The sequence below is a fragment of the Andrena cerasifolii genome, chromosome 15, assembly GCF_050908995.1.
Source record: "Andrena cerasifolii isolate SP2316 chromosome 15, iyAndCera1_principal, whole genome shotgun sequence".
Lineage (NCBI taxonomy): Eukaryota > Metazoa > Arthropoda > Insecta > Hymenoptera > Andrenidae > Andrena > Andrena cerasifolii.
In genome coordinates, this window is record NC_135132.1 from 2,318,595 (window position 1) to 2,335,685 (window position 17,091).

General features: G+C 37.7%; 1 protein-coding gene and 1 long non-coding RNA gene across 6 annotated transcripts in view; both read left to right on the top strand.

Annotated features, from left to right (window-relative positions):
- Positions 1-13,906, top strand: part of LOC143377250 (uncharacterized) — a 32,042-nt gene extending 18,136 nt beyond the window's left edge. The window contains exon 3 of the long non-coding RNA XR_013087263.1: positions 13,659-13,906. This is a non-coding gene — a long non-coding RNA (uncharacterized LOC143377250). The remainder of the gene's footprint in view (positions 1-13,658) is intronic.
- Frmd5 (FERM domain containing) overlaps positions 1-17,091 on the top strand; it is a 193,738-nt gene that overhangs the window by 68,077 nt on the left and 108,570 nt on the right. For 4 of the 5 annotated variants that reach the window (XR_013087252.1, XM_076828201.1, XM_076828203.1 and 1 more), the window contains exon 2: positions 14,279-14,383. Coding sequence is in view for 3 of the 5 variants with exons in the window: in XM_076828201.1 (XP_076684316.1) it covers positions 14,279-14,383 (105 nt within the window). In the remaining 2 variants the exon portion in view is untranslated. Of the gene's footprint in view, positions 1-14,278; positions 14,384-17,091 lie in introns of those variants that run through there. The other variant, XM_076828204.1, reaches the window with a different exon arrangement.

Here is a 17,091-nt window from a genome sequence, read left to right on the forward strand (position 1 = left end):
CCCTGGCTCGGTCACATGTAGCGAAAGGAACAAGAAACGTTATTTATTCCTTGGGCTGAGAAGTCCTCCACCGTGCGGCTTATTCACTAGACCCAGCCCCGTCGGATTACCATTTATTTCGATGGCTCTGACATCACCTAGCTGATGTACACTTCAATACAGTGGAAGAGCCCTGATAATGCATTGACGGCTGCATCTACTCAAAGCCCGAAAGATAGAACAAAGGCATTGAAAATGATGGCGAATAGTTCGAGGATTGAACTCTATTCCATTTTTCTGTAAATAAAGATGCAATTTCTTCAAAAAAGGCATCGATTTAATTTATACAGCTAATATATATTAAACTCGATAAAATCAAGCACCTATCAACTTTTCCTTTTTCAGTCCCTCGATATATGCTCGAATACAATTTTTTTTATATATATTTTTTTGCATATAAAAACTCAAATTTCACAAAAAGTGGACATAGAATATTTCTGCACTAACTAGCCCTTCATTGACACAGCTATTTTTTCAATCAACATTGATATACTGGGTGGCTCACACCCAGAACAATTTTTGAACGACTGCCATTTTCATCTACAGAATCCAATCGTTATGAAAAAAATCATGAGTCAATATCAAGGTCTCTAGAATGTATTCCAATAGTTTTTTAATTGAAATTTTATCACAGTTTTTGTAGAAAATTTCTAGATTGTCATATGTCGAGAAAAAACGAAGAAAATCTTTTAAAAATTGTAACTTTTACAAATTTCAATATTAGAAGCTAAAAATCTGCAGAGTTGTTATTCAGCTGTAATATTTTGAGAAAAAATAGTTTGTAAGTCGGCTTTAAAAAAAAGGTATTTATTTTGCATATAGAAGGTAGGCTATTTCGGTAATTGAAAAAATAGAGATATTCCTCCAGTATCCACGGTATTCTACGTAGAATCTACGTATTGGAAAAGGTACAGAGCGTCAAAATCAGCTCATGGGTGGCTCACACCCAGAGTGTCAACGAAGGGGTAGGAGAGGTTCCAGGTGTCCGCCTCCGATTGCTTTGAATTTTGGATATGTTTTAAAGGACCGAAAAATAAGAAATACGTGTCTTTTTATTTTGGCCTGCTTGAATGTTTAGGGGGTGAAGCCACCCCCCAAAGTTCATAAGGATAGTTGGTGCCCGCCTCCGATTGCTTTGGTTTTCGGATATGTTTCAGGGGACAAAAAAATAAGAAATACGTGCCTCTTATTTCGACCCGTTTGTGCATGTTTAGGGAGTGAAACCACCCCTCAAAGTCCATAAGGGTTACAAAATTGTGTTAAGTAAAACTTCATATAAATTTCATTTACGTCATAATTATCCCAAAATCAAAGCAATCAGAGATGAACACCTGAAAATCAATAACTTTGATGGGTGGTTTCACCCCTTAAACATGCAGATGGGCCAAAATAAAGAGACACGTATTTCTTATTTTTCGGTTCTCTAAAACATATCCAAAATTCAAAGCAATCGGAGGAGGGCACTAACTATTCTTATGCACTTAGTTGGGTGGTTTCACCCCCTAAACATTCAAGCAGGCCAAAATAAAGGATTGTATTCCTTATTTTTCGGTCCTCTAAAACATATCCAAAAACCAAAATAAACGGAGATGAAAACCTGAAAATCTTATAACTTTGGGGGGTAGTTTCACCCCCTAAATATGAAAACGGGCCGCTATAAAAAACACGTATATCTTATTTTTCGGTCCTCTAGAACACGTCCAAAATTCAAAGCAATCGGAGGCGGGCACCAACTAGTCTTATGAATTTTGGGGGGTGGTTTTACCCCTGAAACATGCAAATGGGCCAAAATAAAAAGACACGCATTTCTTATTTTTCGTTCCTCTAAAACATATCCAAAATTCAAAGCTATCGGAGGCGGACACCTGGGAACTTCTCCTTGTTAGTCCACAAATATTCTATGTCCACTTTTTGTGAAATGTAAGTTTTTATATGCAAAAAAAAAATATATATATATATAAAATTCTATTCGTGCATACATTGAGGGACTGGAAAAAGGAAAAGTTGATAGGTACTTGATTTGCAACATCTGAAAATCTTATAATTTTAGGGGTTGGTATCACCCCCTAAATATGAAAACTGGCCGCTATAAAAAAAACACGTATATCGTGTTTTTCGGTCTTCTAAAACTTATTCAAAATTCAACGCAATCGGCGGCGGACACCTGGGCACCCCTTCTTGTAAGTGATTTTCTCACAAACTTTTAAGTTTCACATATGCAATTATACGTGCTTAACTATAGGGAAAGGGACCCCATTATCGCATAGGTTCTTAATATGGTACACTGGACATCTGCCGAAGCTATAACACCAATCGCTGCAAAACATAAAATAATGCCATTTTATAGTAGTTTTCTATCTAAAAAGCAAACAGCAATGGCCGTGCCCCCTTGGAATACCAGGCGGGTCTTAATCTGAATAGTAAACTTTAATAATTATCAAGTTTTGTGTACGTGCTCCTGAAAATCGTTTTTTCCCTCAAGCAGATATAAACCTTCGATTTTATTATATCACCTGCTACGTAAAGAGCCTAAATTATTGTTTGCAGAGATAGCATATTAATTTTTCTGTGTTAAAAGTTGATATATATTTTTATAACCTACAAGTACAAAGTTTCCCAATATCGCATACCAACCGTACCCTAATTTCGCACTGTGCCTTATTGAGGCAAGACCTTTGACTAATTCGGTTAACCACTTTTTCTTACAGCAAAAAAATTGCTCCTCCAGCGAAGCGTAAAATATAGCACAAAGAATCAATGTTGGCTACTGTACAGGCCGTAAGAAAAAAAGAGATGGGTTATTTAAGGGGACCCTCCGGTCAAAGTGCTTGAAAAATAGGTAATCTTTATGAATTTATTGATAAATTTATTGCTCTGTGAAACAATTTTCGACTTATTTTTCTTGGTGTACCCACAGGCAATTGCCAAAGCTACGCTACGTTTTTGTGCCGCTACAGTGGTGTTACCCCTTAAAGATTATGTTAAAAATACAAGTAAGACACCAGAAGACTGAGCAAATATAAAAGTTGATCGACGAACAGTCTGGTGGGATAATTTAGAAGGATAATGTTAAGTGACGTAATATCGACTACCATAGACAATATTAGGCATCCGTTTTTGTACTCACCAAAATAAGAGAAACTACTAATTTAAGAATTTTTCTATTTTTATGTAAAAATATTATTTTCTGTTTAAACGCATCCTCAGTAAATATATTTCCGAGTAACTTCGTGTAATGGAAAAATTTGTAATCCAATTTTCCTGTAAGCTACAAGGTGTTACATAAAAGCGTACAACAATGGTTCTTTCCTCTATACAAAATTCAAAGAAAATTGGTGACCAGAACCTTTTGCACCGCAATAATGTGGGATGTCAGAAAGCGTGCGATGACTTAAGATATGAATTAGTTTATTAATATGTAAAACTGTAGATCATACAAAAAGGCTTCGCAGCACGACTCCTCGCACTTTGTCTCTGCACAGTACTCAACGAAACGGTCCAAGCAAAGTCTCCACGAGATTCTGCATTTTTGGATCCTGACCCGAGGGTCCCCTAATAATTAATAATAATTTGATGTTTATCGATACATAAGCTTAAGTCTCACGATGTATCATTCTGTTGTGAGTCATGTTATCGAGTTCGTATTAAGGGTGTAGGAATATTGAAAATCCGAAAAATCGATTCTTTTATTATTATTAATTCTGAAAGTTTCATGAAGAAATTCGAATAATTACGGAAATTATGGCGCTGAACGTGATAGGGTGCGCCGTCGAGTAATGGCCTCGTAGAGCGGTATTGGCGTAGGGGGCATAACTTTGAAGCCGTTTATCTCGAATCTACATTTTTTAACATCATGTACATCATAACTCTTGAACGAATGAATATTTGCACTTGAAATTTTAACTGGAGGTGTAGATTTTCATTCTCTACAGTGTGGAATTCCCGCATCAACATTGGATGTTTGTAAACAATTTTATAACTGATTAAAGACGACTTTTTTTCGTAAAAATGTGGGGAAAAATTGATTCGTGTGTAACATTCATAGTTTTTGTTTAAATTCGACAGTAAAGTTCCACTCTGTAGTTTTTAGTGTAGAAATTACTCATTTCAAGGCATTTTGCTATTAGCGTTAAGAAACTTCAATAATGTTCAACATTCTGACAATTTTTTCCTTCAAATTACTTGCAAAAATGTGCATAAAAATTCCGAAATGTAGCGGTATGGTGATTATTTGGTATCTAAGCAACAGGGTTTATACAAAAACCGAATTTTGAAAAAAAAAAAACGGTTTTCGAATTCCACTATTCCCAAAAAAACCGGTTAAACCGGTTTTCGAATTCCACTATTCCCAAAAAACCGGTTAAACCGGTTTTCGAAATCCACTATTCCCAAAAAACCGGTTAAACCGGTTTTCGAATTCCACTATTCCCAAAAAACCGATTAAACCGGTTTTCGAATTTTCACGAAAAATATATAATTAAAATAGTAAATAAATCTTTGTACTTTTTTTTAAAAAAGTTCAGTTTACTTAATATTTATGGAATTACAAAAATATAACAAAATAAAATATACTGTATCTACACAAAACCAAATAAATAAATAAAAACTAAATTAACTAAAATCCGTACAATTTTTGAGTTCATTTAATATTTATGGATCTAAAAAAATATAACACAACAAAATAGACTGCATACAAAACCAAATGAAAAAAAAAAACTAAAATCCGCACAAAATATAATTTTTTTACAGTGGTACCAAATTATAAATCTTTATTCCATTTAGTGTTTGCTTGTTTTTATTGTTTTCCTGTGTTTTAAGCAGGATGGCGTTTCAAGCTTATTTTTCCTTATATTGCCCAACGAACTATAGTCCCATCTTTTTGTTCCCTCTCCTCTCCTTCGGGTCCCAGCAGCAGCAGCGCACCGGGAGAAAGGTGGTCTCCCATCTTTCCCCGGTACACCGCCCCGTGATGCTTAACTTCGGTGACATTTAGTATTTTTCTTCAGAAAATATGAACTGATAAATATAGTTTTACAGTAACGAGTAAACTGTTACATACTACAATATACTTATGTCCTTGGCGAGTTTCAACTCAAAATGTTAACGTTTCTAATTAAATAATTAATTCATTTCTGCATATTAATTCTAATATACATATATATAACCGTTTTTTTTTTAATTTAAAACCCGGTTTTCGAATTTTACAGATTCATAAATAAAAACCGGTTTTCAAAAACCGACAAACCCTACTAAGCAATCCAACCCAAAAGAAACCGTCGATTTTACTCGTTCAATAGTCCTGCACCCCCTTAAGAAGACCAGGGGCAAGTTTCGGGCTCTCAAGCTTATGTAATGTCTGGTTATTGATGGTATATACCAACGGGTGGCCGTTATTGTTCTTAGGGCTTCATCTGGAAATCCTTCTATTATGTCAGTGCCTGATTTTTTGGCACAGGCCCAAAACTAAATTCTATACGTCCATACTGTTATGAGAGTTGCTTTGTGTAATTCGTCGTGAAGTTGTGTTTGAGTACTACCACAGCGTAATGCGGTACACAGCTGGTGTGCTAAAGCCAGACGTGCTTCGGCAAAAACTACGAATCGTGGCATGTAAACGCGTGCGGAGTCTACATCTGCATAGTGTGACACAGCATGACAGAGTGATAGTTTAATTCTCAGAATGCACGTGAAAAAGTTGTATTTACATATCACCTTGGAGATAATTTTGTATGTACAGGGTGTAAAGAAATTATTTGTCGTGGCTTTCAGGGCTGAACCTACACCTCTGGAGGGGTGGACATTTGTTAAAAAAAGCCGTCCGCAAAATTGTTTATAACATTGAAAATTAATGTTAAATTTTTTTACGGTAGGGGAGACCGGGGCTGGTTGTCTCTAAGGCTAGGTTGACTAATTGTTAATAACTTTGCACCGACATATGCTCTACTGCGGAAAGATTCACTGTAGAAAGAAGTCACTTCTACTATGCCATGCATTTATGTCCGACCCTGCGATTTTTTCTTAAAGATTTTATTTTTTCACGCTCTACATAGTTGCAATAGAGTAAATGTTATGGGACTATTTTAAAGTTTGTTTATTAGACGATCTATTGACATAGTATTTTTGTTTATATGTACATAAATAATTGAAGGTTACACAGATTATTGAAGTCAAAATGATCGGTCGGGGCTGGTTGACTAATAACGTTAATAAGGTTTAAATTGTTATTTTGTTATTCATAAAGCGATTTTTATTTTTTGTTTAAATTTTATTATGTTATAAATACATTATAATTAATGTTTAAGTTGAAATTTTTTTCAGCTTATTATTAAAATATGAAAGAAGAAATTAATATTTTATAATGAAACAACTCTTGTGACTGTGTTATTTTATTACCACTGACAAGGAGAGTATTTTAGGTGTCCGCCTCCGATCATTTTGATTTTTGGATATGTTATAGACGACCGAAAAATAAGAAATACGTGTTTTTTTATTTTTCCCCGTTTTCATATTTGAGGGGTGAAAACTACGTTCAAAGTTAGGGTTGAAAAATCATTTTTGTGGAATATCTCGAGAACTATTAGAGATAGGGGAATAGTGTCAATGGACGAATTTTGTATCTTTGAATGCGAAATATGACTGACTCAGCAGATTTTCAAAAATCCACAAAAATGATTTTTCACCCCTAACTTTGAACGCAGTTTTCACCCCCCAAATATGAAAACGGGGAAAAATAAAAAAACACGTATTTCTTATTTTTCGGTCCTCTATAACATATCCGAAAATCAAAATGATCGGAGGCGGACACCTAAAATACTCTCCTTGTGAGATAAGTTACTAATAACATTTTCTTAACTGATTGTACCTATAGTCAACCTACCCCATACTGTAAGTCAACCAACCCCGATCATGGGGCTGGTTGACCAGCATGGAAGGTGTTAGAAAAAAATTAAAATACCTTAATTGTTGTCACATTGAGTTAGCATTAATAATTTAATCAGATAGCCAAATGTATGTCCTATCAAATATACTAACCGATTTAATGATATTTCGTCCACATAATTTATTAAAAATCAAAAACTGAAAAACTGGCCTACCAGCTCCGGTCTCGTCTAATATATTCTTCGTGTTCAGGAGAGAATACGTTTCAAGGAAACCATGTGTCACAAACGAACTCGTTTGGTCAGGAAATATTGTCAATGATTTTGTAACGTTTTGATTCTGTATAGAGAATGATCGAATAATTTCGAGTACGGATAATGTCTTCGAATATTCGAATAATTAGGAGGATTCCAATATTCAGAGTGATCGAATTTCGGATTGTACCGAATAGGAATCCGAGCATGAAATATTTTTTCACCCTTTATCGTGAAATTCTTATCATATTGTCCTTCAAAATTGTTTTTCAAGTGATAAATTTGAATCTTTATTAATCTTTGGTAAATTTACAAATTTCGAAACGAAAACAACCATTGGTATTATTATTCTAATTATTTTGCAATCGATAGTCGAACAAATCATTCAAATAAACAATAATGAATTATTCGAATAAATAAATAAATAAAATATTGTACTGCAACGAATTTTTCCGGATGAGTACGTTATATACGTATACATTTGCTCGAATCAATTAAGATAATGCATAATGCAGGTTGATATGCCATCTTCTGGCGAGTACGGAGGTATTGCTACAGCTCAACAAATTTTATGTGCCACAAACACTCCGTTGCGATGCAAAAAATTGTTGAAGTTGGCGGGAAAATTGAGGAGTGTGTAGAGCCACTCAACAAGCAGAGAAAGTGAGTGAGAGTGTGAGTGAGAGGAAACGGGGACCACTACTTGTTGAGTGACTCTGCACACTCTAATTTTTGTGCAAACTTTTACAATTTTTTGTATCGAAACGGCGTGTTTGTGGCACATGGGTTCCTTTGAACTCTTTTTTCTCATTGAGTAGAGCACGTTGACATAAAAAACTTTAACGTTACTGTTACATTATAAACAAATTTGCGGCAAGTCTTTTTTCTAGAAACGTCCACCAATCCAGAGGTGTAGATCACCCCGTGAAAGCAGTTACCATTACATAACTGTAATGGTCTGGGTTTGGTCTGGGTTAGGTCTGGGTTTTTTTTTTTTTTGGGTGTTCTTTTGAACTCATGGGGCTTCGGCCCCACCTTGAGGCCCCCGCGTGCCTAGTCACCTGGCCGGTTTGTTAGTTTTAATGTTTTTTGAGCGTTTCTGGATCGGTCAAATGCGGGGGAGGGGCGGTTGGGTGTTTAAAAAAAAAAAAAAGATCTGGAATTTGGTCCGGGTTAGGTCCGGATTAGGTCTGGGCTAGGTCGGGGTCGTATAAATATGCCCTGTACCGTAATTCTGTCGTAAGAAAAAGGCACGAGGTGCCGAGTCACCGACATGCTTCAAATTTTTCGCTCTATAATGCAGTAGACGCATAAGGTGTAGGTACTATGCAATCAAAAGTTTGCAAGACAATGGAATTCAAAGTTGTTGGAGGCCGTGATTTTTGCTGCTAACCGATACTCGTGATATTCATTACTATATATACCAGAATACATACGATATATAATAATAGAAGAGTAAAACATGTGGTTTACAATATGCTAAAATTAAGTGCAACTTCCACTCTACAACTTGCATCAGAAGATTACCTACTTTTTCAGGCCGCCACAGTAGTCTAACCCCTGAAGGGGACTAGCCAGTCAGATCGCTCGAAAATCAAGTATTTTTTGCGAATTAATTACAAGGAGGTGAATACAAATTGTGACTAGTACTTTTCGGTAATGTTTGTTAATACTATAAACAGTAAAAAAAAATATATTTAAATAATATATACATATGTATGACAGCGCTACAGTGGCCTGATATGTAGGTGTTTTGTCTGGAGCCGCTGTAATTTTGCAGTGATTCTGCCCGTAAGAAATTGCATTGTGAAATATCCCCTGAAATTGATACTTTGCCCTGACCCCCATTCTGCCCTGAACCTATTAAAAAAAAAATCAAAAATATAAGCATATCTGTTGTAAAACGGCAAATTTTACAGGAATGTGATTTTTCGCCAGGGAGAAGAGCCATTTTATTTTTTTTATTTGTCAAAATATGTAATTTTTTTTCAAATCGATTTGGACCTCCATTTTTTCGCAATCACTGCAAAACGAAGGGGAAATATGATTCCGAGAAAAACTCGTTTAAAGTTTCGAAAGACGAATTAATCTACCTGCGTGCGCGTAGAAACGCTTTATGACGCGCTCGACCTTTTCGGCTGCAAAATCCTTAATTTTGCGAATTTTGGCACAAACCAAACGGCATTTTACTCGGGAAGGGTGGTACTGACGAAAAATGCAACAAAAAAAATCGAGTTTCTGATTGCCTAGTCCCCTTATGGGGGAACAACACCTTGAAGCCCGGAAAAAAGTGCAATTTTTTTTAAATTTTTTGTTAAATATCCATATTTCGTAGGAAGGACATTGATATGGGGTTTGAATGTGCATGTAGTGGACAGTATTTTAGAATTTTTGTGTGACAAAATATACAGTTTTGATCAAGTTATAGAGGTCGCCGTAGTGCGCGATACGTCGAACACGATCTGATAGTTTCCCACTTTATTCGCGTCGCGTTCATTTTAGATAAAAAGGAGAGTTTTTTTTATTTTTTTTAATATAGTTATAGTTAAGCGTACGGAAATTTAATTACAATAATTTTGTAAGAAATGGCGGAGCTTAAAGGGGATAGTTCTAAAGTTTTGATTCAGTTTAAGGAAAAAATATATTTTGGGGTGGAAAAAATAGTAAAAACAATTTATTTTTTATTTCCGTACGCTTAACAGTAACTATATTAATATAGATTAAAAAAATGCTCTCCTTTTTTCTCTCAGATAAACGCGACGTGAATAAAGTGGGAAACCATCAAATCGTGTTCGATGCGTCGCGCTCTACGGCGACCTCTATAACTTGATTAAAACTGTATATTTCGTCACACAAAAATTCTAAAATACTGTCCACTACATGCACATTTAAATCCCATATCAATGACTTCCCTACGAAGTATGGATACCTAACATAAAATTTTAAAAAAATTATACTTTTCTCCGGGCTTCAAGGTGTTGTTCCCCCTTGAGCTACTTATCAGAGAATTTCAGTGATATAATGAGTTAATAAGAATATTAATAGCTATTTTAGCAGTAATTTTAACAGCAAAAAATCAATTTGCCCCAAAATAGCGACCTCGTATCTACCAGAGTAGCCAATTCAAACAAATCTGAGCAGTACCAGATTTTTTTAACACCACTGGCAATCTATGATGACGCGCATTCAAGCATCTGTGTTGGCTAGCGGTGGCCATTTTGAGTATTTCCTTTGAAGGTAGGCAAATACTTGTTGAAACACAAAGCTAGCAGAAACTCTGAAGCACGGTCATATTGGACACATTCTGGTACGAACTTTTCTTGTTACTTTTGTGTCCTAAATCCATCAGTGCAGTACTTTCCATGTATTACGGAACACGCTGCATTGCCGTGGCTTGGGGCAGCCCCGGATCAGCACGTAGATGGATGTAGGTACCACAGTAAATAAAGCAGGCACCATAGCACGCAACTCACTGATGATTATCCGAAACTTATTAACATCATCCTGATCACTTCATTTTTTTTTACAGAAGCTAACATCGAAGATTCATAACTTACTTGTTCGAATTAACAATAAGTGAAATTTTTACACTTATTTCTTTTGATAACTTCTTTTGAGCTGGCACAGAAAATGTTATCCTGTAATTAATTCTTCCGCATTTTTAATCGTATTTATTTTGTACTCAAAAGCAACACCTATATGCATTCAAATGTTGTATTAAACTAAACATAACGTAGTAAGATAAGTATAATGTAACCGCAACTCACTGTATTTCCATTGGAAGCAGCATCGACGATTTTCACATCATAAAAACTGTCACATCGAAACAAACGATTTGTTAATGATAATATCTGTTTCTTTAAAATAAATAAATCCATCCTCGGACAATTTTCCATGTTTTCAAAAAAGAAATAGATGTTTTGGGTGATAATGTCAGTTTTTAATTGTTATTTCAGTAACCACTTCTCTAATCGCTTTTAGCTATCAGGCATCGTTTTGTCTCAGTGTAGCCTGTTCCTTTCTCCTTGTCCCCATCGAATAGTTCGATTGATGACCCAGCCAGGCGTGAAATTAATTAGGTGCAAATTAAATCCTATAGAGGGGGAAGTTAGTATATGTAATATCCCTGTCATTTAAGAAGGAACCCGTTTCGCGCATGTAGAATGAGCTCATTGGCTCCGAGAAAGCGTTGGTGGGGGTACAGCCAATAGTGGCTTCTCCCGGCACCAATGAGCGTCCACCTGCGCAGAACCGGTCTAAGCTGGTCGGTCGGCAGGTTCCTTCTTAAATGAGAGGGAGATTAGTACATAATTAATTACAGACCTGGCTGGTCTTTCTTTCTCTCTCTATTAGCACGCAAGCAGATTTCACAAACGGGCCTATAGAGAGGGCATGCGCATAGCATTATAAGTAAACACCATGGCTAGGGTGGGTATCGGCTAAGCTGCAAGAGGCAGCTAGGTACCGCCCCAGTAAAGGATCCTCCAGACGCTGATGCATGTTGCAGTGAAACGTTGATGCATGCATCATGATGCAGGTCTCATGATACATGTTGCTACGACTGTAGATCGGTTTCCGTGTTTCAGCATCAGAAGCGGAACTGGCATCTTGCTCATCAGCTAGGCGCGTGAGCAAGATGCAAGAGTCATGAAACATGCATCAGTGTTTCGCTGCAACATGTATCAGCGTCTGGATGTCCCTTAACGTAAATAGACGTGAAAAGATGAGTTGCTGTTGACCCTGAATAACTTAAGGGGGTCCACAGGTATTTCGGGGTCAAAAAATCGAGAAAAAAATCAATTGTTTGTGATAGCCACAAGTTTTAGACGTATTACAAAGAAAATTTCATTGAAAAATTCGAAAAATTGCGAGAGTTACAACGTAAAAAGTAACAGGCGGGCCAATGCAGGTAAACGCGCCGTGGCAGGCTTTAAAGCCGCTTCTCAAAACTATGTCTCTCAAGACGGTGAACATCGTAACTCGAGAACGGATCGATATTTTTTGTAGAAATTTTAACTGAACCTACAAAATACTTTTCTCCACAATGTGGAACTCGCTCAATAAGATCGCATAACTTTAACAACATTTATCGCAGGATTACTTCAGTAAAATCCTTCAAAGTTGATATTTGTTGTATAAATCTATGGATTTTTATTAAAAATTTTCGACCAAGTTCCACATTGTGGAGGAGAGTTTTGTAGGTTCAGTTAAAATTTCAATTAAAACTATTAATGCGTTCTCGACTTATGATGCTCATCGCTTCAACGCGTGCATTGCGCAGCGCCCAGTTTGACGCTTTGTAATTCCTTTAATTTTTAACATTTTTCAGATTTCCTGGTCTTAAAATGTGCGTTACATCCACAAATAAAGTATTATAAAACGTGCAAATAGTGTGAATTATTACTTAGTCGTTCTTCAATGCACCCCAAAAGGAACCTTCCATTTTAGCCGTCTAATACCCGCGTACCCCCTTAACTCGTTGGGTGCTGACGATTTGAATGCTCACCGTACGCCACGTGCGGGCCACCTACAGTTGCATCTCTTAACCATAGTTACTGAACGCCCATGAGCGTTGCCCGCACTCACTGCATGCATTGAACGAACGTATGTGTGCGGATAGCACCCAAAGGGTTGATGGACAGTTTCGGACCGATAATCTGACCGGCCCGTTCTTTTTCTCCTAGATTAAAATTTAGGAAAGTATACAGAATTATAAGGAGAGAGAAGCACAAAGCACTGCTTGAGCCCGTAGGCCGTAGGGCAGGCCTGCCCTTTAGGGTGCAAATACCTACTCAAGTTCTGGGACCCGGGCAACAGAAGAGCGCGGAACTGTTACCTTGCTAACCGTTGCGTGGGTTTGGGACAACTGCAAGAGTGTGTGTGTGTGTGCCCATACGCGTGAGGCCCAGCTATATACTATTGCGAGATGAGAAGAAGCAAGACTACCCACAAGCTGAAATGGCACAGGGGCAAGCGGAATCACCCGCTCGCTCCACCTTATCCCCTCCAAGAAGTCCTACTTTTCGGTTCTTAGCGGCTGTCCATATCCGCGGATTGTTGCGATTGGTTTCGTTCGCGTTCTTCGTCACGGGACGAACTGTGTTGGAGGGGATACGTTGACGCGAGCCGGCGATTCCCCTTGCCCCTGTGACATTTCAGCTTGGTGGTAGTCTTGCTTCTTCTCATCTCGCAGTAGTAGACTCGTGGTAGGAGCCAGTATCGACGCATGCAGAGTCTTGCAATCTCCCGCTGCCTATGCTGTGGTTAGCAACATAACAGTTTCGCGCTAGGTTGTTCCTAGGTCCCAGAACTTGAGGAGGTATTTGCACCCTAATGGGCAGGCCTGCCGTAGGGAGTAGAGCAGCGATGGCCACATCGGGGCATTTGGGAGCCCGGTCTCCATGATGTTTACCATAGCCGCGCGGAAGGAGAGCTCGAAAGCCAATGATAACGTGGGCGTGCTACGTATAGGGAACACTGTAGTAGTGTGCGGTGCAGCCTCATACCCGTACGATAGGCTTGAATGACTGGGAATCTTGGGGGCCCCAGTGATCGCTGCCACCTGGGCTCCTAAGAGGGCCAGTTATTTCAGCCTAGGGGTACGAGCCTGCACCGCACGCTACTACTTACAGGTTTCCCTATCCGTGACGCGCCGACGTTACCATTGGCTTTCGAGCTCCCCTTCCGCTCGGCTATGGTAAACATCATGGAGACCCGGCTCCCAAATGGCCCGATGTGGCCTCGCTGGAGTAGAGAATTGATCACCAACTGACACCGATCAAGCTCGATCGAGTCCTTGAACGTCTTAATGTTTTGGATACATGAAAATATTTTCCCTCTTTCGAAATAGAACAATACCTTTATTGTTTGTAGTTGTAAGGTCATTCCCTCAAATAAAATTAACTTTCTTCTAAGAAGATTGCAAGAATTTACATCGAAGATATTCGATTTTATATCATATCCTGTGGGCAATTATTGCATAATATAATTCACGACAATTAGTAATCATTATTCATTCATTGACTTTATCGACATTTGGTGCTGACTTTGAAAGAGTGAAATTAATCCATGTGTTTCGATTAAGAGTAGTTTTCTCTTTGTTGCAGCCTCAGCACAAAGGAAAGTACATCCTCGAATACGTATGCAAGCAACTCAACATCATGGAAACGGATTATTTTGGGCTCCGCTACGTGGATCACTGTAGACAAAGAGTAAGATCGCTTACATCATAGAAATGTTGCCATTCCTTAGTGCATGTTGTGGTGGATACTGGTTACTCCGGGATATTTTCTCAGTCGGCGGTAACTCCAAGTTGCCAGACCCAGTTTAGTTCAGGAAAAAACTAACAGATAGTTGATCTCCTAATTTATGTTGCGGTAAAAGAATCAGTGAATTGAAGTTAGTGTGATGGAGTGAGAGAGCGTTTTTGTTCCAGCAGCGCATTATTTATGAAATTCTTCCTGCTACTTGTGGACGATCGCTAGTTTATGTATTGTATGTACTTTAGAAGATCAGTAGAAAATTAAAACTGCAGTGATGGTGCAATGGCACATTAACAAGACTTATTAAAATAATCCTACAGTGAGGCATCAGTGACATTTTTGCTTATGAAAAGTAACTAATTTCTTATTCTTCGTGTGCCCGAGCCTGCGTTTCTGATTGCATTGCTTGAGAAACTCTGAGGGCAAATACCAGAAACAATGTTACCTGGTTAAAAGGGTTAAACTTGAGAATGGAGTGCCTTGAGGCATCCTTGAGGATGTATTCTGAGTATTACTCCTTTTTGATAACCTCTAACGACATTACTAAACCTATTCCCTGGCCTCTAAAAAGATTATGATTCGCTGATGATGTTACAGTTCATTACAGTGGAAAAGACCTTCTCGTTACGCAAGAAGCATTTGAGGACTGTCTCAATAACCTCCAAGAGTGGACTGGGAAAACCGGCTTAAAATTTTCCAAAATTAAAACCGTGAATTGGAGGTAATAGATATAAACCCATGAATTGGAGGTAGTAGATATAATTAAAATTCTAGCGCACTTTGACCAAAAACTCACTTGGACCTCCACCGCAAATACTTGAAATCAGACTGTAACAGGAAACTGAACATCATCAAAACCCTCGCTAAAAGAAAGTGGGGATCCAAAATGGACTATGGATCCGTAATATATAACTCGGCCAAACCAAACACCTCAGACCGGATCTCCCCGTACATAATGCTGGATTGAGTGTTGCTATGGGTGCTTTTTTCTCTAATCCAACTAGCAGCGTTCTCTCTGAAGCTGGAGAATCTCCACTAGATCACAGAAGCAAACAACGAATTGTAAATCTGATCTATGCTACTGCGATAGCTTCCACCCCTTCTAATCCTGTGTATGGAAATCTCTTTCTTCGAAACTACCGGGACGAATACAAAAACACCCCGGTGCTGTTGTGCCTCTATACATTAGGGTTAAAATTAAGATAATCCGCTAAATTGCTCTGTCAGCGGGTGGTATACGGTAACCTCGGACCGGTACATACCGTCGTACACCGCTGACTCGCGGAACAATACGGTCATAAACCGTGACCCTGGCTAAACGCTCCGACCGAACAACCTAGCTAGGTTTGCTAGCCAGATGTTTGGTTTTTCCTCTGCTACGTCACTAAGAAGAAGAGGCTTCCCCTCCACCACTGAAATCGCGGAAGGAAGGTTCCTTCTCTTCGAGAAAAAGCTAGCCAATCAGCAATTTCGCACCTCCCGAATTTCATCTCTCGTCAGAACTCGATTGACACTTCACGATAAGACGACGTTACGTAGTCTAGTCAAGCATTCTTGACTAAGACTCTCAGTCAAACAGTTCTCTTACTCAAGTCATCATACGGACTTGAGTAATTAGTCTAGTCAAGCATTCGTGACTAAGACTATCAATCAACAGTTCTCTTACTCAAGTCATCATACGGACTTGAGTCTAGTCAAGGATTCGTTACTAACAAGGGACGTTCGGCAACCCGAAAATTCAGAAAATTATGAAACTCGGTGTGCAAGTAGAGTAGTTCATCCGCAACACAACCCTATTTTTTGTTGGTGCCATAATTTAATTGTTAGGTGTGAAATCACGCCTTGAAAAAAATTCAGAATTTTCTGTTCCGTGGAATATCTCGAGAACGGTGAGAGATATCGAAAAGAAGTTTAAACAAAAGTTGCATCCTTCTTTTATATCTATAAAACCGTGTAAAAATAATTTTCGAAAAATCCATATTTTTCAAGTTACCCCCACCACCAACCCTTAAAATTAAGTGTTTGTATTTTGTAAATATACCCTGAAATACCTCTGGATAATCTCTTTTCATACATATAAATAGTTTATGTGTTATATTTTTCTTTTGCAAACAAATAAAACCTCTATTACCGAATTTGAAGTCTATTTTGGCAGTTTTCATTAATAACATGATTTCTTAAAGCTATATTTAGATTATTATTTATGTGAAGTTCAGAGAGCTTTCAATTATTTAAACAAGTCAGTACGTACCTAAAATTGCATCAAAGGTAAAACTCATTAAAGCTTATCAGTGACGTGCATTAATCAGTATGATAACAGCACATTCGTACATGCATTACTTGACGTGTAATCTTATTAGGCTATTTTGGAAACCACACGATAAATAAATAATGCATGAAGATTTACAGTGATTTGCAAAATATATATGTTATTGAAAGGACGCAGAATTGCAGTGATGCCGATAACCTTGTCGAACCTTCCGATTTGCATAATGCATATGTATATGAATTTTAAGTGATTGTAAATCAATTTTACTTTTACATCCCATTAATAACATATATATATATACTGTTACAGTTAATATTAAATTTAATTATAACATTATAGCAGTTTTCATTAATGAAGTAATATTTAAACATTCGCAGTCTCTTTCTGC